Source organism: Etheostoma spectabile, chromosome 7 (genome assembly GCF_008692095.1).
Source record: "Etheostoma spectabile isolate EspeVRDwgs_2016 chromosome 7, UIUC_Espe_1.0, whole genome shotgun sequence".
NCBI classification, from domain to species: domain Eukaryota; kingdom Metazoa; phylum Chordata; class Actinopteri; order Perciformes; family Percidae; genus Etheostoma; species Etheostoma spectabile.
The window spans coordinates 15,094,835-15,119,331 of NC_045739.1; the positions used below are offsets into that span (position 1 = coordinate 15,094,835).

Consider the following 24,497-nt stretch of genomic DNA (forward strand, 5'->3'; position numbering starts at 1 on the left):
GTGTGTGTGCGTGTGCGTGTGTGTGAGAGATAAGTGTAAATCTCTCACGCCTCTTCTTACTTGCATGATCATTTACATGTGATATACTGTATGACAACCATATTTTAATGACTCACACATGATACCAATTTATTGCTTCAATAAATCATTTCAAACAAAACCTTGTGACGAGACGTAAAGTAGCTGACTGCCTTGTGACTGTGCAGTCATGTAAAATAACTATGTTCACTCAGACTGTCCGTCTGCAGGGCGGCCAGAAGATCTTCAACAGGACTGAAGAGCTTCAGGGGACCGATGATCTGCAACAATATTTAAAGGCACAACTTGTTTTCACAACAGAGGCCACTGATGATAATAATAATACTTTTTATTTTTTTTAAATGTATAATTTAAGTGTTACTGTGTATCCTGTTTAATTGTGTTTAACCTTTCTAAGGAAAAACTAACAATCCATATTAGAATTAGAAAAAAAGTTATATCTTTATTTTTTTTTGTGAACAACTTTTTTATTTTCTTCAAAAAAAGTTATATCTTTATTATTATTATTTTTTTAAATAATTTTCACATTAACTGTATGTTAATTTATGAACATTTTACATTCTTACCTCCAGCAGGGAATTCAGGGTTAAACTTCTGTTGATCTTCCGATTATAATGTCATCACCCTGCTATGCAAGATAGCAAATAAAATATTAGGCAAAATAACAACTTGATAACATGAGTTCTTGATTAATAATAGTGATTAATCTGTTTTGGTTATATTGCTGTACAAAGCCCTCAGTGTGATAATGTAACAGAGTCATAATTTAGAATTTGTTTTTCCAGGGACAGAGTTTATTATTTAGGCTTTCAATTTGACACTGACACACATTCAGACTTTTTCAAACCACCACACCAGTTATCATAAGAGAAAAAACAGGATTGAATCTTGACCCATTGTCATTATAGACATACAATTCAGGTCGTTTTGTTACACCTTCAACTGTACCTGAGCATTAGCCAGATGTGGAGGTTTGGGGGCAATACTTGGTTTCTTTCTGCTAATTGTTGGTGAGCCATCTCTCCTCATACTGGGGGTCTGACAAAGTGGTGGGCGAGACTTCGAACTTTGGGATACATTCACAGAGGTGTCTTTTACTACTTCTCCACCAATGGCAGACAGGCAGTTGCGGTCTGAGCTGCTATAGAGGTTGATGCATTCTCCAGATGATTCAGTGCTGTCCACTAAAGTAGAAACAGATATTTGAAACAATGAAAGCAGTGGTGTGGCCATTATTTGACACTGAGAAAATGTATATATATTTAAAATCCATATTGGCATTCAAAACATTTTCACATTGACCATTGATCAATGGTTGGTGTGCCTTTGTGTCATTCTTGGTGCGACTACCAAGATAGAGCCAAACTAAATTTCAAATCAGCAGTGTTTTTTTAAAATACTTTCTCATATTCAAATGTCATATAACTTTAACAGGTTCAATGGATTTTGTCTCAGTCATATTGAGCTCAGAAGTCAACTGCAAACAGGCCATTCTGTTATTACGTCAAAAAAAATAAAATATATGTTTTTAAACTCACTCAGTGGAGGATGACTTTTCCATTGTTCACAGTTAGAATGAAGACGCTGATTGTTAAGTTCATTTTCAGTCACAGCCTCAGGGGAGGAGCAGACAGCAGGACTGTTCTCCACCCCCTGTGACAGGTTCCCAGGAAAACCAGCAGGGGGCAGCGAGCCCCGGCCAGAGGAGGAAGATGATTGGCTGAGGGTGGTGGAGGCGGTGCTGCCAGAGCCAATGGAGTGTGGTCGCGGGTATTCTAAGCTCCTGTGTGAACAACAGGCCACAGGAACTGACGACACACGTAGATAGGTGTCATCAATGAGAAATTAATGGGCTGGGTCAGTGAGCAGTGAGGGCAAAAGCAGTTATTTTATAAAGTCTTTTTGGATTTTAGTAACTAGTTTTGCTTAGTTAAACACAACAACAAAATGTAAAAGATCTAAAAAATAAAAATGTGTATGTTTTTTAAAGAGTAAAAAAATATGTAAAAATCAAAAACAAGGCTATAAGTCTACAGCCATGCTAGCCGCTCTGTGAGGTCATACACAGCAGTGCTTTGAAGGTCTCATGGCATGAAAATTTGCCTTTGTAAGGTTTTAACATTAATATGCGTTTCCACAGCCTGCTTATGGCGATAGATGTAAACTGAGCCCTGGGTATCCTGCTCTGCCTTTGAGAAAATGAAAGCTCAGACGGGCCGATCTGGAATCATCCCCTTATAAAGTCAAATCCTTATGAGGTCATAATGCGCAAGGTTATCTCCCCTTTCTCTGCTTTGCCTGCCAAGAGAATTTGGCCCACTCATGAGAAAGACATCATGGCTTTCAAACAAGCAAAGTGGCAGTTGGTCGAGGACACTCCGCCCTCCTCAATGAGCTACAGACTCAGAAATGGCACATACTAAGGAAAGCTCATTGTGGGACTGGCTCTAGTTGCTGTAATTCTGTACCAAGGCTGAATTTTGGGCAAGAGACTTCAGATATGGTATTAGGGGACCACTAAGACCTATATAAAAGCATCCAAAAGCAGCATGACATGGGACCTTTAAGCAAAATGCTAACATTCTCACAATATAACCATGCTTATGCTATGGGAAGTATAATGTTTTACCATGTTGTACCATGTTTATCATTTTGGTTTAGCGTGCTAGCATGCTAACATTTGAGATGAGGCTGAGGGGAATTAGTTTTGCAGGTATTTGGTCATAAAAATTGAAATATTATCCTGATGATAGTGGTAGATGACAGAGAGGAAGATCACTAAATTCATCAGGATTGATACCAATGGAATACACATGTACAGTATGTACCAAATTTGTGTGCCAATTCATCCAATAGTTGTTGAGATACTATGGCTATGATACTATAATGGCTAAAAACATTGTCAATGTTATTATTAACCAGAAAAAAATTGAATTCATTCCCATCAAATCCACAATTCAGGTACTATCCAGACCACCTATTTTATTTATTTTATTTAAATGTATCTTTTAAATTAAAAATAAGTGAATACACATGAAATGTATTATATTACAAAACACACAATACATGTACAGTACATAACTACAGTAGTCCGGAGACTATAATAGAAACTTCCAAATGTTTGAATGATGGCTTTCCCATTTGCCTTGTTATTTTCTAAATATTAGAAGATATTTCTAGAATAAGATATTTTCTTTAATTTTGGGACTGTGGGACTGTGCTTTCTTGCCATAATGAACCATTTTATGAAAAAAGAAGTTAGACAAGCCCACATACCTACAATTAATTTGGTAAATAAAATCCTCATTAACTAATGTGAATGATGGGGCACAAACATTGTCATGTGAGGTCCTGCTGTGCCAGATAACATTAAATCCTAACACATACTAAAACCTGTTGATGTTATGTTATTAAAGTGATACTGAACTTAGTTTGAAGTGTAAAATGTGTTCACTAGTCTGAAGAAAATATATTATAAATATTCTGTCAGCTCTGTGTGTGCAGCTCCTTACTTCTCCCGGGCAGAGCGCAGTTCACGGCTCGGTCACAGATGGCAGCATCACTGGGTTGAATGTCCATGAAAGGTTTGCGGGCCATTCCCATGAAAACCCTCTCCTGCATACGCAGCTCTGGAATATATAGTGTATTCACCATCTTTTTTCTTCCCCCCCCCCTGTAAGGCCTTTTGTAAACTGTAAAAGTGGTATTAAGGTATGTTGTTGTTTTTTTGTTACTACCTCGACTGTGAGCGGCCTGATCCCATAGAATCTTCTCCAGGTCAGTGGTCCAGGCTTTCTTCAGCTCCATGCTGGAGGCCTTCAGGGTGTAGGTATCCTCACTTTTTCTCCTGCGGAACCAGATCTCAAAGCACAAGCTGCTCACGCTTGAGTTGTGGGTCATCCCGATGTCACTTGTCTGAGAGAGAAAACACAGAAATTGCACTGATTGAAATAACCATATGTGATTAGATGTTATGACTTCACTTCAAGCTTTGCATTTAGGAGCTTTGCAAAACTACTGGAAAAGGTCTGTGTAATACAATATACTGTACATTATGACAACAAAGGATGTGTGCAAACCTTGAATGATTGCTTGTAGACATAAACATCATTGCCAATATCTGTCCTCTTGGTCTTGCTGAAGAGGATGAGATCTTCAAAGAGAAAGATGCGGCGAACACATTTCTTCTTCCTAAAGAAAACTGTGAACTCGTCCTGGCGAATGAGCTGGCCTTGCTCTTTTAAATTTACCTGATAGAGCAAAGAAATGTACGACAGAGCAGAAAGAAAAATACGCTATTAACTTACCTGCTGGATATCAAGTGTATCTCATTTGTCATTTGAATATCTTACATCACACTCCTGGATGGCGTCCATGGTGAGCAAATCATTGCCGTGGCGCATCTGAAACCGAACCAGGTCTGCAGCAGCTTGGATCTCAGTCCTCTCCCGCTCCTTCTCACTGGTCGTTAGATCAGGCACAAATGAACCCGGGCCACACACACTTTGCGCGCACACACTTGATGTGTGCAGTGTTTTCTGGATCATGTCTTTTGGCCTGCATGAGCCAGCCAGAGCCAGCATGTCTTGCAGAAGGAGGCTGTACTTGCTAATCCTCTGGATAGGCCTCAGCAGGTAGGATGAAAGGTCCATCATGTCCCCCAGCTCCTGCTGCTTCTTCTGTGAGGGGAAACAAAGTGGGACTGTAAAGCTGGAAACGTAAAGCATGGCACTAATACTTCCAGGGTTTTGGGAGTAATGACTACTGCAACCAGTTGAAAATGTAATTTTGAACCTACTAAATTGAAAAATTAGGGTTGTGTACAGATAAAATGTCTGAGCTTGCATTGTGTAAACACAAAAGGATGTAAAACATCCGCTTGCATATTTCCGTTAAGAAAAAGACAGGACACATATACTGACCTTGAAGATGTCATGGCGACGGTGCAGGATCAGGGCGTCTGACAGAGGTTTGTTCTTGCTGTACAGAGCATACAGGCCGAAACTCTCACTCTGTGGAAAGTTAAACCATATTAGAAAATGTATGTTCTTTTTAAGCCAACTTTAACTCTTCATAGTCATACATGTCTGCAATAATCACATAATAATACTAATAATCTATCATTATCATATCAGTGAAATCCTGCTATTGTACATGTCAACTTCTGGCTCTGCATCTTGAGAAAAAGGGGGGACTATTTTGTATTTTACAATTATATGCCATCAGTTAAGTTCTTTCAATTATACTGTATACTAGTAATAGAAATAAACACAATCAGATAAAAACTAAACTAAAACCATTAATATGCTTTATAAATATAATGAACATTACATACAAAAATGATATGGAATATTTTGTATTACAGTTGTATAGTTACTGTACTACTCACATGTCTGAGAAAGCAGCGCGCCACCATGGCGGGCTCCCTCTGGCAGGCCTCCAGCTCAGGCAAGAAGTAGTGGCTGTGAAAGTCGTAAAGCTTCTCCAGATTGCCGAAGATGACACCTCTCTTGCCCCTGAGGTCCTGTGGGATGTCTGGTTTGTCCATCAGGGGGAGGTAGTGGGTCAGGATGTAGCCCAGTGAGCGGACATACTCTCTCTCTGTAAACACCAGCTCCTCCAGGACACGCTGCAGCCTCCTGATAACACAAATGGAACACATATCTATTAACTTCAAACAGAGACCTGTACCTACAGTGACATGCTGTTGATTGATGATTTTACTCTCTCTACGTGCACAGTGATAGAAAATAAACATGCCAAGTATGAATGGATTATGAGAATGGGCCCCTGGGCAAAGACAAGTAAAACACCACCCCCTTCCTGCATAGCAGCTCCTCTGCTTCAGTTAGTTTGCTGTAGGCTTACCATAGCCTATATATAGTTCAGGCAACACCATTATGTTAAATAAAATGCAATAATTAATAAGACAGTATCAGAAAAATAGAGTTTTTGAACATCAAAGTCTGTACGCATGTTCTAGTTGAAACCCAAAATACAAGTATGAACCTGAAAATGAGCATGATGTGGGAATTCTAAAGGACTCAAAATCAAGAGTCATCAGGAGCCAAACATGTAATTGGGATACCTCTACTTATGACTGATCCCATTAACTTTCCCATTGATGTTTAGATCTTAATATTAGCAGTCACTGTAAACAAAGGGTCTGTGTCTGGTAGGCCTGTTCAATAATCCATCATGTTGACAAGTAGAACAGAAAAGTGAGGAAAATCTGAAGAAACAGTACCTGTAGTACTTCATTGGAAGCTTAGAGACAGTAAAGAGTGCATGACATCTCATTAAGACTCACAATATTATTAAAATTAAAGGCAAGCCATTTAACTCAGAGTATTATCTTGCAAAGCAAATGTTTGATTAGATATATTTTTCTCAATCGGTAATGCAAGCACATTTCACCCACATGTAGTTAACTTACAGGGCATTGCTGGCACTCTCCTGTGGATCTGCCAAACAAAAGGCCCCCTCATATCTCCCAATGGGGAGGCTCGAGTGTTTGCAGCTAAAAGTCCTGTTACCCCCTACAGCTCCCCGGTCGCTCATACAGGAGTCTTCTGAGCAGAAGCTCCCGTGGCGGGAGATCTGGAACTTCTGAGCCTCCTGGAGAATCCGACAAGACGGCTGACCGTGGTGGGAGCAAGATGATGGGGGTCGAACTCGTTGCTCTGGAGGAGTGAGTGACCCCGCCGTCGCTACTCCAGTGGTGCACGAGTCCTGACTCACCGACCTCACTCCAAGACCTCGTCCCCATGAAAACCACTGGCAGCCAACATTGTGGGACTGAGACAGAGCAGCGGCATCTCTCTCACTCCTCACTCTGCTTGTCTGTCTCCTCCTTGTCTCTCTTTCTGTTCTCCTTGCTGACCTATTGTAAAATGATTAATTTAATAGTGATAATTTCACACAGTGTAAACTATTAAATCAAGTGAGATGAATGACCAAGAAGTTACCTGTGAGGTGAATGTGGAGTGACCTTTGACCCCTGGCTGGTTCCAGCATCATTGTGATCCTCAGGTTTGATGTTACAGCAGGCTACAGTTGTTGAGTTAGTGTCATTGCTGCCCAGGATCGACCTTCTCTTTCCTAAATCCACCGCTCTCGACACAATGCCCTCCCACTGTGGGTGCAGAGGCCCGGGTGTTGATTGTACCACCAGACTCTGGCCACCGGGGGACGGTGTCTGAATGTTAGTGCTTACCACATCAACATAATGAGGTTCACACCAGCTGGTAGAGTCTAGTTGTTGATGGTAAACCTCCACATCCTGCATCCTCTCCTGAAGCTGCTGCCTGGCCTCCTGGCATCTCAGCCAGGCTACGTTCCAGACCTGCATCCCCCTGGAGCCCTGTAGGACACTGGCCTGGGTCTTCACCTCCTGAAATCTCTCTGGGCTGAACTGGAGTAACCTGTCTTGGAAATTCTGGAGGATGGAGTTGTCATTGCTTGACAGTAAAACATTTGTAGCATGTGGTGCGTGGACATCAAATGGGCAAAGGGACACACCGCTTGGCCCAGAGTCTTGGTTTTGGTGTTGCATTGGCTGAGTGGGATTGACAGGTGTTGTAGTCTGGTCATGGTCTTGCACTGTGTGGATTTTGGATTGAATCTGGTCCAGGTACTCAATGCATTCGCTGGCCAGAGCTGTAGCCTGTTTGGAGATTACAGATGTTTTCTTTTGTCATACATAACAACAAAAGTGGATGTTCTAATTTACTATTTTTTAAAGAGATCTCATTCATGCCATATCTGTTCTGATAAAGGGTTCACACAGTAAAGCTTCTGCAGAATTGTCAGTTCTTTTGAGGAAGAGATGTCTTTGTGGGCTTGGTTCCCAAACTGGGCCAAACAAATTTTTCTACGGTGTAAGAGCACAAGATGCATATCTTGTGGAGCTAGTGCGTGTGGGATCTTGAAAACTTGAATTTTGAATACTATAAAATAGCCGACACCAACCTGCTCACAAAAATCACACACGTTGACCATGATCTGCAGCGACCTGCCGCATGCCTCTGCCCTGCACAGAAAGTCCTCCAGGCCTGATTTGAAGGTGCAGACTAGAGTCCCAAATGCCTCCGTCTCTGGGAAGGAGAGCCCAATCTGCTGGAGTCGCTCTGCTTCTGACACTAGCGTCATGGCATGGTGCCGTCGGTCCTGGAGGTTTAGTGGGGGAAAAAGATTGAGACAGGTGGACAAACAGAGACACACAAATACATGACAGCAACAAGAAAACGTAGACTCACATTAGCTTCAATAAGGAAACGAGTGAAGTTGTTGAGGATCTGCTCCATTCGGTCCCCAGAGTCCTCAACTGATTCAGCTTCCAGCAGGTGGTGCTCTCCTTCTACATTAAACCATTGTAGCATCTGCAGGGACAAAAGCAGAACAATATCGTGTTTAGTAGTATGGGCATGGACATGTGTAACGTCTTTATAAAGTCCTAATCTAATAACAATAAATAATAAATTAAATTAGTATAAGTTTAACTGTGTGCACTGTGTTTTAACATGTTAAACTTTTGTGCTGAAGAGCGTGTGCTTCTTTTAGGCGCTTACTTTTGTATGTGTTTTTCTTTTTGATGTGTCTTAAAAACACAGTTGGCCAATATATTTCTCAATTAAAAATATAATTATTGAAGTCTTTCATCACTAATGGGCCTGAAGTGTTAGTAAACAACAAAGAAGCAACCCAGAGCTAAGCAACTTAACTATCACAAAAATATGTAATGTGGTATGCAGTGACATTAAACACAGGCAAACATATACATACTGTCACGATTTATTCACTGAACTGTTTCACTTTGTGTTTCCTGACTGACGAGAGAAAAACAACAGATGATTCTAATGAAAAAAATACATAGTTCATTAATTTTCCATTCAAATGCAAAATCCTGAAAATTACTCATCACCATACCCACATGGTGTCTTAGATCTCTGGGCCTTCATGAACCCAGAGACTGTGATGTCTTTTATAGTCCCTTAGAACCATCACGGCACTTACCAAACATAACACATTTTGAAATAAGTGCCATTCATCTGAACATCAGTAGGCAGATTTTATGGTCAACTATTAATAAAATGCACCTGCAGGAAGTGTCCCTCCACCTCTCTGAGTTCCAGCAGATACTCCAGGTGTTCCAGTGACATGTTGGACCTCTGCACGAGGATGTGAGCCTGCTCCTCCACGTGATTGTACAGGCTGCTCACCGAGTCTACTGCGTCACTGCATGTAGGAAAAAGACAGATCAAAGGCTTGAGAAAAAAAAATAACAGAGTAAATGAAAAACATTTATCTTTTGCTTTTCAGCTTTTGTAAAAAGTCAAGAGTGTTACAGCTACATTTTGATCTCAAAATAGTGAAAATATGATGGTTGTGTCATCACAAAGACCATAGGATATGGAATGTTTGTTTTTGGTGTGGTAATTGGTAGGAATGTGTTTTCTTTATTGGTTTATTTTCTAGCAGCTACAATATTTAATCACAGGATATCAAAGGTCATATAAACAAGTTTACCCCAAAAAGACTGTAGAGATAATACCTGGGTTGTTGTGTACATGAGCAGGTGAGAGCAGGAGTTTACCTGAGGTCCTCGCAGTGGGGGTATCTGAGGTCACTCTCCTTCCTCAGCCTCGCCAAGATGGCCCCGCCCTCCCTCTGCAGGCTGACCAATCGGCTGTCCTCCAATACATTCCTCATCAGAGTCCGCTGGTCCATCATGCACTGCTGCACAGTCTGTTTGACAAAAGACAGTTTAAAGATCAGCAAATTATGCAATACATACTTCACATAAACACTTTCCATGTGTACTCACCAAAATATTTATATAACTACATAAGTTATTATCCTCATAACACACACTGTATTTTCAGTGAAGACTGAGTTACATAATTGAGGATAAACCCAGCTTTCAAGGCCCAAATAACAACATACAACATAACGAGTAAACAGTCAAAGGATAGACTGAAGGTACCTGTACTGTGTCTGTCCTCTGGGGCTCTTCTAACTCACTAATGGCTCTCAGAAGAAGGCTGGATGCCTCATGAAGATCAGACACAAATGGGAAGAGTTTCTAGAGAATAAAAAATGTGGAAATTTGTAAATCATAAACAGTGAAGAGGCAACTATTGAACTACATGGCTGGAGAGAAGAGAGGCAGGTAATGTATTGATGTGACTCTGTCTTACCTGGTGCAGGTCTAGCCAGTCACAGTGGCTGTGAGACAGCGTGCCATCCAGGCGGACACTCAGCTGACTCACCTCGGCCAGCTTGAACAAGGCTTTCATCGATGTTGCCACTTCAGTCTGTTACGAGGCAACAAGTGTCAAAGTAAAATCAACACGTTTTCCCAGCTACAACTTCCTACACATTGCTGCGGAGGAAGGTCTGGCTAGTTGCAGCATTCCGATATGGGAGAAAAACATGCTCTGGCTTATTGGCATTTATTTAAACCAATCCCAGTCGTCTTGGGTGTCGGATGGAGCCACGGTGGCGCTGCAAAAAAGCCTCGGAAGGAAACTTGTTTGGGTGGAACGTGTGTACGTTGAAAGTTGTTTTAGTCGTGCAACAGAAAACTGAGACTGGACAGCCAGTCTAGCTAGCTGGCTGGATTTACCCTGCAGAGACCTGAGAAAAAGTTAACCATAATCCTCATAAATCAAGTTTAAAATTCTAACACACAGAAACACTAAATTTGCCAAACATTACTTTTTAGACCACAACAAGTATTTCATCTATCTGGTTTAACAAATGGTCAATACATAACCTATTAAATGCAAAATGTCTTATAGTGAATGCATTTGAAGTCTTGTTGTGACTCCTAAAGTTGATGGTCAGGCAATGTTGATATATTTCACTGGAAAAGTGGAAAAAACTCAAAACGTCATATAATTCATCCTCTGGTGACCGTGAATGTAAAATTGTCATGCTAGTCAAAGTGTTATCAAGATATTTTAGTGAAACAAACTAACTGACATTGCCATCCCCATAACCATGCCGCTAGCATGGCTAAAAACAGCTTTATTAAAGAGATCAGTTAAGTTTATAGTCTACTCAAATTAATTACCCTTTAGAGGAAACCAAACAGAGATATTTCACCACCTGTAGTGTCTTATAATAATGATTGTAAAAAAGTAAAAAGCTAACCTGGATTCCGGGACACCTCTCTGGGTGAAGGCTACTCTCCTTGTCCACCAGCAGAACAAAACTGTGTACTGCCTGGGGAGTCTGTTCCTGCAACAATTTACACTCCATAAATCCTACTTACATGCATTCTTTGAGTTACAGCCTTTACAAGTCAAAAACATTTGGGTATCAATGGAAATGTATTTATTTTTCAGTAAATTGAACTGATAAACACTAGAAATTTTATAACAAATTAACAAAAGCAAACTTTTGTATTATACAACAAATTGCAACTTTGATTACAAAAATGTAAAGGAAAAGATCTTTTGTCACATTACACATAACTATTAAATAAACTGGAGGACAACTAGATATGCTGATATGCTCAGGAGCTGCTACATTATTCAGTATTGATATTTCACCCAGAATCAGTGCTTCTTACCTGAAGCGTCATCAAGGCTTTATAGAGCTGCGGTTGAGGATTTGCCTTCCTCGAATCAAAAATGAGAGTCATCCCCGCTTCTCTGATTTCTCTCCTAGATGCAGAGATTTAAAAAGCTGTTAAGTAGACAACAGTTACCACAATAAAACCGACATGGCAGCAATGCTGCCAAAACCTCCTTCCAGTATGACTTTAAATGTAAAGGTTTCTTTCAAGTCTGGTTAATTAATTTTTCCTTAATTAATTAATTGATTTACTGATATGTTACCTGGTGATAGTACGGAAGTAGAGCAGCATCTGGAAGAGCTCCTGGCTTGTTACAGATGATCTCCATCCCTGGTGGTGTCCATAGAGCTCAACTATTGCCCGGCCTGTCCTGTCTCTGCCACCTGAAGGGGTTGAAGAGAGGAAAGATCAAGTAAAAATACTGTCCTCGTGAAATTTTTCAGTAACCTATTAAGCTATCTCCAAAAGGGGAGAGCAGAGAGAGCAAAACCATCCGGTTGATTTCAATTCAATAGATTTATTTTACCCCAAATCCATCACTGTCTTGCTCACACTGATCCTTGAGGACGACTGTATAACGGAATGAGATGTCTTTCTAATCAAATAGAGTTGAACAAAATACAGATAGTATAATACAAAACTATTAAGTAAAGTTTTCATTAGAAAACTTTAGGATTATGACAAAAAAACAAACATTAGGATTGAATGACAAAGACAATGCCGATATGCTATCTGAAATGAGAGGAAATCATAAGAATGAAGAGCAAAACGAAAAAGTAAATAGAGACAGAGAGTGTCATAGCTATTATAAGTCGTGAGTTTTACTGCCATGTCAGAAAAAAAGTGAATGTTCAAAACATGAGAAAAGAAAATTAAATAGTCATAATCAGCCTTAAAAATAATAATAAAATCAATCAGGACTCTCACAGGCTGATGTACTCTTATACATTGGTGATACTTCCATGTTACTTTTGTATTATTGCTGTTTTTTAATTTAATCTCTTACATTAATAAATGAGTTATTTAATGCAAATAATCTTTATGTAATATCATTTGTACATGTTGTCTGTTTATGCACAGTGAAGAACTAGGTTGTTATTTGCGGTGTCTCAGACTAACTAACCTGTGAGAGACGCCACTCCTAAGTAGAGGGGGTGGGCTTTGGGGTCTGGGGATCCCAGGGGAAGGTGGTCAGGTCTGGGACGGGTAGAGACATGCTGGGAGATCTTCTGTGTCTCTGTTGTTGGAGGTTGATCTGTCTGTAACGGGTTCTTCGTCTGATGGCCATTTCTACTGGTTATGAACGTAGTGCCAGGCTGAGCAGCATCTATAAAAATGTACACATTTTGCTGTAGGGAGACTGATTTTCCTCTGGTAGTAAACAATATTCAAATTAACCCAATAAAACCTACAAGCTAAAGATCAAATTATAACAGCAATACTGCACCTGGAATGGCCATCTTCCTCCTGTTGATCTTGGGTGAAACCAGTCCAAAGGCTGTGCTGTTTTTGCATTTGACCACATGCAGCTGGGGAATCTCTGCACAGGAGCCAGTATTTTCTCTTCTCCTGACATTTTGACCTTCAACAATGACCAGCGCACACTTCTCTGAGGTGTCCACCACAGCTGTGGAGAGGGATGAACATCTTCCATCTGACATGGACTCCCGTCTGTTCTGTGGCGCTGAATGAGACATAGGAAAGTTTGGATTTGCTCCCGTGGAATTATTTTTGCTATGTAGCCCTTCACGAGGCTTGAGGGTCATTGATGAAATTTCAGTGGAAGGAAACTGTAATCCACAGTGTTCGGTAGAGATGACATCTGACTGATCATTTAAACTTGACAAAGCTCTATTATTGTTCATCCTTGTTCCTACTGCTATATCTGTCCCATTTACACTGTGTAAATTGCCACAAGTTTTGGCAGAGTACGCATCTCTTGGTTCCCTAAATGGCAAAGTGCTCCTTTCAGCTGTTTGTTCTGGTAGCGCACCAATTTTAAAAACATTGTTTCCCCCATAATCCATGCAGGGGGCAGTGTTGGTATCTCCTGTTTTCCCATATGGAACAGTGTTCCTTTCTCCTGACTCCTTACAGATGGCTCCACTGACAGAGGAAGGAGACTGGTGTTGCATCCCTGAATCAAACCACATTCCTTGAACATTACACCATGGATCCCCTGTTTCAGCCCCTGGTAGTCTGTCATCGCACTGTGAGAAATCACCATCCTCCTCCAACACAGCTAACATATTCCCGCTCTCCTTCTCCTTTCCAAAGGTGACAGGGTTTTGTATAGCAGCCTGGTAGGAGTCTCTGTATCGACACCTAAGCTCCTGAGCTCTGGAAGCCTTTCCGCCTTGTCTTCTCCTCATGCACGGGGTACAGGGTTTCTCTGAGAACTGGACAGTGCGCACACACTGAGAAGGTTCAAGAAAGTCAGGGTGAGGGTGATAGGATTGGGAATGGCGGAGAGCTGTTTCTGCAGACATGTTGGGCCTTAATGACACAGCAGCCTCTGATCTAGAATGACTTTGTGGTTTTGTAGGTGACTGCACATGTGCTTGTGACTTTGCTTGAGGTGGTATCTGTGTGTTTGCCTGTCTCTGTGGTTGCCTGTATGACTCCATTTCTGCATGCGGTTGCATTTGTGCTCGTCTTTGTGGATGTCTTTGGATTTGTGGTTCAATTTGTGTGTGCGATTGCATTTGCACTTCTAATTTCTGCTGTTCTTCAGTTGCTGACTGAGCTCTACTAAAAAGCATAGTTGCTTGAAGAATATCAATATATTCTCCTTCTGCAACAGTGTGGCCTGCTGGTCCTCTCCTGCATATATCTTTGTTGTTTGGATCTTTATGTTTATGTGGACCTATATTTTCAGACACAATTACACCCTTATCTTCACCTTTGTACGTAGTTATATCTCCCCTTGCTGGGGTGCATGTACCTGAAGCAGTGTGAGTTTCTGTAGCTGTATTTGGATCTGTCCCAGTAAAGGAGCTGTCCCACGTATTAGGGGACACCCAGCCAATAGGCTTAGGCTCAGTTTCAGTCTCTTTCACTTTGACCAGCCTAGATGAAGAAGCAGCGCCAGTATCCACCAGGCAGAGTGACACAGCAATGCCGTGCCTTGCCGGACATATTCTGGTCTCCACGGTGAAGGCAGAGCGTTGTGAAGCAGATGTCAAAATTGAATTTTGAATGGTTACAGGATACTGTTTTGGTGCAGATTCCTTTGAAGGATAAAGAGGAAATGAACAATTTGATGCAGAATTCTCAGGAAAATTAGGAGGTGGAGAATGACAAAGCGGAAGTGGTAAAGGAGGATTTGATGGAGGAGCAGAGGCCATACTACTCCCAGCACGCAGCCGCACGTCCACAAACTCAGGCAGGGCCACCCGTTCCCATGGTAACCTCACCACGCCCTGCTCGGTGGCGAGCAGGCATTGGCTGAGAGGCGTTCCATGGCGGCCCTGGTTGATCTCCTCTAACCAGTCACGGCTGAATATACAAGGATAGGAAGTTTCAGGGATAGGGGTCTCCTCCACTACTTCTACTAAAAGCCCCTCCTCTTCCAGGAGGCTGCAGACTACGATGCGAGCTGATTGGTCACAGAATGGTGCCACCTGGAGATAAAAGTCGCCAGGCTGAAGTAGCAGGGGGTTGATAGGAGCGAGGTGGACGACAACTTGGTCATGCAAACACAGAGGCCAGCCCTCACATAGGAAAAGCACCTCAGAGTACTGAGCCTAAAAGGGGATAAGCACATTGACAGTACAGGGTTTCAGAAATTAGAAGAATGTCAACTTTATATTTTCTATTTTAATTATGATATTACGTCCAGCAAGAAGATCTTTGGGCAGCTTCATTCCTTACAAACACATAGTAGAAGTTTCTTTAAAGTCACACATGAGCTTAGCACACCACTGTAGTGTACAGTAAAAGACAGTGACTTACACATGCAGCCTGCTGCACGGTGTCTAAGATGTGCTTGGCTGGGACCAAAAAGTCCAGAAGGCATCGCAGGGCATCTCCGTGATAACGACTGTCAATGATGTGGAAAAGCTGGCTGAGAAGAGTGGGGGCGGTGGCCTCGAAGGGTGGGTACAGCACCGACAGCAGGTTCTGGATCGAACTTTCCAGAGATTCAAAGTTCTGAAAACACAAGAGAGGGAAAATACTATCCTACTGGTTTATTATTGACCCCCACAATTAGTTACAAGGCAGGCAGGCAGGCCGTGATATGTGGGTTCTATAGATGTGCACTACTAACCTAAAAGTTGTCATTTAGTCAGTAACTTCTCCAATCTAAACTTTAAACAAGTGATCCAGGAATACTGGACACATGTTTACATGTTCTACCACGTAACAATGGAACATGATATGAAAGAAGCCAATGTGGTCAACATTTTGTCCTCAATTCAAAAAGCAAATAGTGATTCACTATTATTACCTGCAGTAAGTAGTTTGCTTTGAGAGTGAAAAGGCCTTTTAAACGAAATATTTATGCTGCAACCAACAGATGATACGCATATTTTTTTCAGTTAATCGAGTAGTTTACTATTCATTACAATTTTCAGAAGCCAGAGGAGAAAATGTAAGATTATTCTCCCATTTGAAAATCTGGAGCCATTTTTGCTTGATCAGTGACAGGTAACTTATTATAAAAATTGCTGATCAATATTCTGGCAATTAGCCAATCAAAATGTATTGTGTCTCCTTTATTTAAATTGTGACTCTATCATTTAGGTAAACTACAGAAGTCAACCAACAGTATTTACTTAAATCCTCTGTATAGCAGTGATGCTAAACAATAGGAAACTTGGAGTCACTTTTATCTCATTGCCGTCTCTCACAGTAAATTACACAGGCCTTGTCCTCAACCTCAAGACCTGGTGAGAGAAGAGTTACACAAACACAAACACTCTTCTCATCATTAAACATAAAGCCAGCCAGCCTGACAGGAAACATCCACGTAAACAGTGTGTAAGAGCTGATCTCAAGGCTAGCTTCTGGTTTATGGTTTCACATTCCCTTTGACCTGAACTCAAGGCCCGCTACCCACTTTTAGGCCCTGCTTTATTTAGCACCCGGCAAAGGCCACGGCACTGGACCTTGGGGGTTAATGTACATGCATGGTTGAGGCTCCGTTGGGAGACATATGGCATCAGAAAAGGTTGTGTGTGAATGTCGACGCATAGCATGAAATCAAGCTGCCCCTTTTTTTCCCTGCGATGCATGTTCAGCGTCATTTACTGGATGAGACTACATCAATGTCAATGTAAAAGCAAGGAAATGATTCTTAGTTTAAAAAGCTTCCTGTCAGTGGTGAAATGACTGAGGTATGTCTTGGAGGGTGATGGCAAAGGTGGAGTTTTTATTTATTTTTGTATTTATGCATATCATGGCTTTGCTGGAGGTGCCATTTTTATGTACATGTGATACTGTCAAATTATTTGCTTTTTGTTTTTCTTGTCTTTTAGCTCTTGCAATGTAACAAACGTTGAGAGAGAGACGTTGTTGTGGTTCAACTCAGGGGGAGGGTGGGATATATTAGCTGTACTATACTACTTGTGAGTGCAAGACATCAGAAAAGAAATTATTTAAAAAATACATTCCTGTCTTTAGTATAACAAATCACTTACAATACATTCATTCGCTTTCTGGTCAGTTAAATTAGAAGATCAAGGAAAAACAGTTCTATATCCGTTTGTTAAAATCATTCCACTGAACTCACGGGTTCCCAGATGTGGAGATGAAGAAAGACAGACATGGTAGTAGGGAGATGGAGACAGAGTTACAGTGTGATGAATTATGTTCCCTCAGACTAACACTTGCTCAGTGTCTCTCCAGCTCTGCTATGTGCTGCGCATTTCTTCTCTGCACCTTTAAAAAGGAAGACATGTAGCACTGGTGGTCTTCAAAAGGGCTTCAGACTTGCAGGATCTATACTATATAACAAGCAGACTTTCTCATTGAATTCCCTTTCCTATTCTGTGTATTTTGTCCCTATGTTTGTGACTGTTTTCATTTTTTTCTTTAAGCAACAATGGCCATCCACACCATCTCTGTCTTATCCCCTTACATTACAATCAAAAAATGCTGTGCTCTTAGCCAGCCCGCAGCCCCCACAGTACCAGAAACAACATTGTGACTCAGAGCTTTCTGGTCAGTCCTGCCACACCCCGCTGGGACAAAACACAGTGATGGGTCATCATGATAACAAGAAGGAGAAGGAGGAGGAGGATGGTAATGTCGTTGTGAAATGAGGAGGATGAGGATGGTGGAAGGCTCAGCACAATGTGTAGCCTACTGAAAAGCAAATTCAGTTCACAGCTCATAAAATGAAATTGAAATGCTTTCCAATCTTGAAAGTTACAAAGGTTTGGGATTCATGGAAGAGGGTAGCTTGTAAATTGCTGAAATTTAAATGAATGTGTAAGGAAAATTATACAATACACACAATCATGTTTAATGTCTTTATATTTAGCAGAAAAGTATGCTCTTAATTGCACAGTGTGAACTGCTTCTCATGTGAAAATGATCCCTAGAAAAATAAAATGTTACTTTTAAATGTTATCAAAAGTAGCGGCAGACATCGTTTCTACTGTTGTGTTTTTGTTGTCTCCCTCCTTCCCGTATTTCCTCTCTTTGTTTTGGAGTGAAACATTTGATCGCAAGAAAAGATTGTGGACAAGGTGCACTGTGCCTTCTGCGGTATGTGTAGTGTACTTTTCTGTATATTGACATCTAGACCAATGTTTTGTTTAACCGTTTGAATATAAACATCTTTTTTTTTTTATAAAAATTTGATTACAAAAACAAATTGTTATCAAAAGCGAAGCTGTGGGATTCACCCTTTAACTTTTTTTTAGGCCTAGGGAAGAAAGATAAAAAGAGCAAAAAACGGCTTTATTCAAAACAGCCTAAACACCAATAGTGTGTACCCATTTGGCCAAAATGTAGCAGGTCATATTCATTCTGCAAACAAAAGCAAAATCTGCCGTATACCAAAAATACCCAGATGTTGTACTGCTTTGGAAAAAATCTCCAGTATGCACCAGTCTACCTCACCTACTGTGTCACACAATGCAAAGCACTGGAATGATCACAACAATACGTAAGTTAGTAAAATGTATTAATAAAGACTTTTTTTTTTACAGATAAAAAAGTGAATTTATATAAATAAAAAACAGCGGTTTGCTATTGGTTATTTTCCCTTTCCAAAACTGGAAACTGAAGAAGCCTGGCCTAGCATACTGCAAAATAAATCAATTTAACAGTTTCATACTGCATGACAAATGCAGTTTGTTGGTAGAAGGCCTATGTAGTAGGCCGTTTTGAATATAGCCAGTGCCTCTGTAACACATTTGGCTGCATGTGGCTGTATGTACAATTACAGCTCATAAAGTAACTTTCAGCCCAATAAGCTCAGGGGGCTCTTTGCAAATGATTGAACATCTTCCTCCTAAACATCTTTACTGGATGTGTATTATTTTTATTATTTCTACTGTTTGATTATTCTAAATCTGTACTGTGAACATGTAACCTTTGCCCGAACAAACGATTGTGTGTGTCCGAGCACGCCTGATTGTTCCCCAGAGTGCTACAAATGTAACAGTGGGTTCTTGGGATAGCGTGTTCTGTCAGTGTTAGAATGTGTCAACAGGTTGTCAGCAGTGACAGTAAACTGAGACTAATCATTTGCAACCAAACAGAAGTGCCAGCTATAACAGTTTGGTTATTAACAATCTAAATGTCGGGTTGGGTCCCCTGGTAACAGTAATAGGACACAGACAATCGAAAATCGGCGTGAACCAATTTTGCCAGGGCTTCAGCCGTGAATGTTTTGAGTGTAGCCCCGAATGCATTTTGAAATGTTGACTGACAAATATGAAACCGGACAATAGCCTATGTAAGCCCCTAAAATCATAAGTTGCCTTATTTCATTGTGCTTCAGGTAATGGACGAGCTGTGGTGTGGACATGCGGTTTTCCACCTCCCATGTATAGCAGCGTACAGCCACTTCCCTAAACTTTGTCTCAGTCAGAGACCAGAGACCCAAACCGGGCTCGGTGTCTGCCAGACGGTCTGTGTTCTACCATATCAGTAGAGCAATCTTGTAATTATTATTGTAATAGCCTATTGTACTTTTCTCAAAATATCACAACTCCTCCAAATCTCAGAGGACACACATGGGATGAGTTATATTTTGAATGTGCACAAAGTTTTGAACATGAGCAGACCCCCCAGAACCCCAACATCATAGGTCACCACACAAATCTGGAGGAAAAACCTTGGCCTTTGGGTTGCCAGGACAGTTTTGATGAGGCCAAATGTTGGTGCTATTTAACTAACATCTACAAACTGGACTGCTAAAATAAACATGCACTGGCTATTTACAAGGTGGGCAAGCCAATCCCCGTTTTGCATTGCACCCAGTTAAGTTAAATGGGTCTGGGCCAAGCCCCAAACCTCCTCATGTCCTAGAAACGCCCCTGATAAGACGCGCAAATGCTTTACTAGTTTTTGGAGCGCTTACAAAATGAGAGGGAAATTTAGTTTTCAGCGTGTCAACACTGCTGGTAATAATAGTCAGCTGTGAGAAGCAAGCCACATCACCAGTAATATATACTGTAATGCTGTTTCCAGCATAAAGAATTTGCTGCTTGATTTATGTGTGTATTTGTGTGTCTGTCTCCAGTATGTGGTGTATGAGTGAACTGTATGGACTTGTCTTTCTGCCCGGGCCAACATACTGTTGCTTCAGATTCACATGGCTCTATATAAACACCCAGGTCTCTCTCACTCTGCCACTGAAATAAATGAAGACTCACATTACTGTGGATAAGATGTCCCAGTGCGGGAGCTGAGGACAGTTTGAATGTCTCTGTCCAGTATCATTATGAAACAGAAATAGTCTTAACACATTCCTGAAGTCAAGCAGCTTCCTGCCTATATTATTATTATATTTAACAATAATAATAAAGAGGAAAGCATGCATGGTGACTTAATACATTCCTGTGGGACATTTCTCTCTTGATGAAGTCATTAACTGTGATATTACTTTTTAAAAGTGTGTTTTTTGGTAATTTTCCATTTTTAATTCAATAGTATCTGGCAGAGAGTGACAGGAAATGTGGTGAGAGAGGATGACATGCATTCCAAAATAATTAATTCATGTCAATCCTGGTAAAAAGATGTGGATTAACTACATCCTGAGAAGAATGAAAACATTCACATTGTATTCATAAAAAAGAAACTCAATCCCAAATTAAATGTTTTAAAGAGTTTAGAAATAGAAAACTGAATAAACTGTTTTTGGTTCCAAAAATGGCAGTTTTCATGAGTGCTACTGTATACTAACTTCCAATGAAATACCCTCACAAATGTTCAGTTTGTGTAATGTATTCAAAATGCCTTAGAAATATATGAAGCACAATAAGCAAAACTGATGTGATTATTTGGCCAAACTTCAAAGCCTCTACATACACTGATAGGGCTTATAAATAAGCATGAAAAGAATCCATTTCCTGTGTTTACGTCTGCGGTTTTTCATCTTTAAAAAAAACAGCTGACATTCACGGATTCCTTACTGGATTACACAAACTGCTTAAAGTGGCTTTCCTGCTGTCCACTCAAAGAAGAGCTGGGGACAAACATGGATTTATGTATAGGAAGCAGTTTGTTCATCCCAATTCATTATTATAACTTCTGGAATAATGTATTCAAAACAATCTTGACTTTCCAGGAAGAGAGTAGAGTAGAGAGTAGTAGAGATTTAAAGTGCTGTTTCTTTTGAACGTGAAGATTAATCGGATGACTTGGATCATTTCTTCACATTCAGGAGCCTTAAGCCTTATGGCTCAGATTATCACGCCTACATTGACACTGTTACTTTTTGTGGCAAGTCAAAAGGAGTCTTATTCTGTAGCAGTTAACACATGATTTAAATCCTGTAAAGTCAACTCTTTGGAGAAGACATTCGGTCTACTTACACCCTCTGACTTTCCAAAGAATTTGAGTGTATACATAGGCAGACTTATAAATCCATGTCCGTTACATTCACATTTCACCTGTGTATCCTCCTAATGTGCCCTTGTTTAGAGGACAAATCAGAGGAGGTATGAGTACTTAATGTGATTTTTTTACCACTTGGGAAATTCTTAAATACTGGTGGTTCATTTTTAGATGCTGAGACAGTGAGGAGTCAAGGTCAGGGGGGATAAATGATGCATTTTAAAATGCATCAGCTATAAATTCCTATTGACTCCAGGGGCATTCTTCTGTATCCGACCTCTGTTGGAAAAGTCTCCAGGCTAAAACTTCAGCAAGTTTTCCACATCACCATTCTCAATCTTAGAAATCTCTGCTACACTGCACACAGGAGATTTGCTACTTGTCTGTATTTCCCATTTAATACTACATCCTTTGGGAGTTTCTCTGTTATTAATATTTTAAAACTATTTTGGTAATTAACTGAAATGCTGAACAAAACTAAATGTAAACTTTGATTATTTTTCTGTCAAATTTCATTGTTTCACATCCCTCTTGTTTTGCAATTTCCCACGCTAACAAGATTGTCAAAGCATTCTGATGAACTGCTGTTTTCTGCCTGCTGCCGTGATTACTTCTGAATGGCAACAGCTCTCATGCCCTGACCAGGAAATACAGATAATGACAGACAATCTTAACTATTTTGTAATTTTTAGGGAAATCCAATTGTGCAGTAAACGGATTAGCATTGACGCAGAGTTGCACAGAAGTGGCTCACGCAAGGCATGGTACAAAATGTGCCGTGATGAAGAGTCCCCTTGTTAAAACAGATAGAAGCCTATAAACATTGAGATTCTTTAATGGCGAAGAAGCAACATGTCAAAACTCTTCTTCATATTTTCTGAAAGTTTTCCTTCAGTTGTGAATTACGTACATCTAGAAGTCTGTAAAAAAAAAACTTTAAAGTATTATTTTAACAAACTGAGCTAAATAACTAATGAGCATCATGACGACACTGTCTTTACTATGATTTTGTTAAGCCTTTTGTATCTTCTATCTTTAAAAAGGAGATGGTTCAACTCAAGGTATTTACCATTCAGTGCCTTAAATACCTATTATTATAAAATTATTGACATTATACATAAACATACATATGATTAAATCATTGGAACATGTCCTTTAACAATTCTATTTTGAATATTCATATATTGGAATCATTTCTTTGGATGTTTAATGCTAGTTTGTTGGCTCCCCAGATTGTTGCTGCCTTATATTGTCAGCCCAAACAGATTTTTGAGATGAAAATACTTTCTCACACACATTATCAGATGTTTTCAAGGTTGCCCAAAAAAACATCTGCTATCTGTTTTGAGCATTTCTTGTGTAAATAATTTATAAATCATGTGCTATTTACAGCTTGGATATCTGCAGCATGAAACCAGAAAAGTAAGGAAATTCCAGCTTTTACTTTTTTGCTGTAAATGGATGTAACTATACAGCGTTGTGCCTTTTATAGCCTACTAAAATCTGTACCTTTAAGTGCTAAAAGGTACAAAGAGAGTCACAATTTTTTTTTCCCCTCTCTATCTGTTCTGTTATCTTTTTCTGAGTGTGTCTTGTGGCTCTCTACCTCAACACACCCGGTGACACCCGAGCAAAAGCACAAACCAGATTGCACTGAGGTCGCACATAAACACAGGCTGAGTAAAGCTACTGTACATGACCACCGAGGCACCGAGATGGCCAGACGGTATATTTAGTAGCTCCACAGGGATCAGCAAATCGGAGCTTGCGGAAGGCAAACACTAATCATGACGGCCTTGATCAGCAGGACGGTTTGAAGGTGGCTGTAAAGTAGCAGTCAGGAGGCAGCAAGGCCTGTGTTTAAGTCATTAAAAACACGTCAGGGAATTATAAATGAGCCGAGATTTTAAGCAAACCTTTAAACTCATCGTGAGTAAGTTGACATGTCTGCTCTGTGTGTGCGTGTGTGTGAGGTGTGTTATTATATCAAAGTGTGGCTTAGCTTTCACTGACACACTCATCTCATCTGCAATTAGCTCACAGCTGTGCTTGATGTAACTCATACCGGCAGATTTTATAACAAACAACCAGAAACGATCACTTAGATACAGGAAAAACAAGTGAAAACCCTCAGCCATGCTAATCTGACCATCATCATCACAATACATGACATCAAATCAAATGTATTATGTTGCAACCTAAAACTGTGCAGACACAAGCTGGCTACAAATCAAATCATTATCTTACTAGTTGGGACTTATGAATATAATATAATATAAAGCTTTATTTGATGTGGTATTGTATTCACATGTTGTGCAGCTCTGCACAAACCTTGGCAGGGAAAAGGAATGAAAAAAGGTCAGTGTATGTTTTGCTCAGAGTAAAAATGAACACTTTGCAGTTGTCCACACCCATCAGAGTGGAACACTTTGAGCAGCTGCCTCAGAGCTACACCATCTCAGTCAACCCATCAACTCAGTTACTGTTTTTCGAATGTGCTTGGTATCCTCGGACGTGTTGCAGCGTACTCTGAATGCAGATGCCACCTACATCCTAGCCAAAACAACATAAACGAGCGGGCTCCAAAAGCGTGGGGATGATTTGTAGTTTTTCTACCAGAGCTGTTGAGCTAACTGTAGTGCATTTCCATTGAATCACTAGAAGGGGAATAGAAGTCTTTCTGCTGAGAGAAAAAGGACGCTCTGTAGAACCAGGTCAACACAGGAACAAATACCCAAACATTGAGGTCACTTCCAAAACAGGAATAGTCAAGTTAATGGACTCTGGTTTCAACGACAAGGCAAATATGCTGTAAACAGGGCGGGAAAATTACAGCAGAACACACACACACACACAC

At 40.4% G+C, this 24,497-nt stretch overlaps 1 protein-coding gene across 2 annotated transcripts in view; it reads right to left on the reverse strand.

The window, feature by feature from the left end:
* LOC116692377 (uncharacterized) overlaps positions 1–24,497 on the reverse strand; it is a 26,119-nt gene continuing 1,622 nt past the window's right edge. Inside the window, exons 2-25 of one of the 2 annotated variants that reach the window (XM_032520636.1) lie at positions 15,578–15,775; positions 13,071–15,369; positions 12,747–12,950; positions 11,886–12,006; positions 11,618–11,711; positions 11,197–11,283; positions 10,239–10,355; positions 10,025–10,123; positions 9,635–9,786; positions 9,138–9,276; positions 8,298–8,420; positions 8,011–8,208; positions 7,008–7,705; positions 6,476–6,922; positions 5,429–5,678; positions 4,962–5,051; positions 4,392–4,718; positions 4,119–4,289; positions 3,777–3,954; positions 3,552–3,668; positions 1,578–1,847; positions 988–1,223; positions 606–664; positions 1–299 (exon numbers count right to left, since the gene is read on the reverse strand). In XM_032520636.1, coding sequence (XP_032376527.1) covers positions 626–664; positions 988–1,223; positions 1,578–1,847; positions 3,552–3,668; positions 3,777–3,954; positions 4,119–4,289; positions 4,392–4,718; positions 4,962–5,051; positions 5,429–5,678; positions 6,476–6,922; positions 7,008–7,705; positions 8,011–8,208; positions 8,298–8,420; positions 9,138–9,276; positions 9,635–9,786; positions 10,025–10,123; positions 10,239–10,355; positions 11,197–11,283; positions 11,618–11,711; positions 11,886–12,006; positions 12,747–12,950; positions 13,071–15,369; positions 15,578–15,775 — 6,654 coding nt within the window. In that variant the 3' untranslated portion in view covers positions 1–299; positions 606–625. Of the gene's footprint in view, positions 300–605; positions 665–987; positions 1,224–1,577; positions 1,848–3,551; positions 3,669–3,776; positions 3,955–4,118; positions 4,290–4,391; positions 4,719–4,961; positions 5,052–5,428; positions 5,679–6,475; positions 6,923–7,007; positions 7,706–8,010; positions 8,209–8,297; positions 8,421–9,137; positions 9,277–9,634; positions 9,787–10,024; positions 10,124–10,238; positions 10,356–11,196; positions 11,284–11,617; positions 11,712–11,885; positions 12,007–12,746; positions 12,951–13,070; positions 15,370–15,577; positions 15,776–24,497 lie in introns of those variants that run through there. The other variant, XM_032520637.1, reaches the window with a different exon arrangement.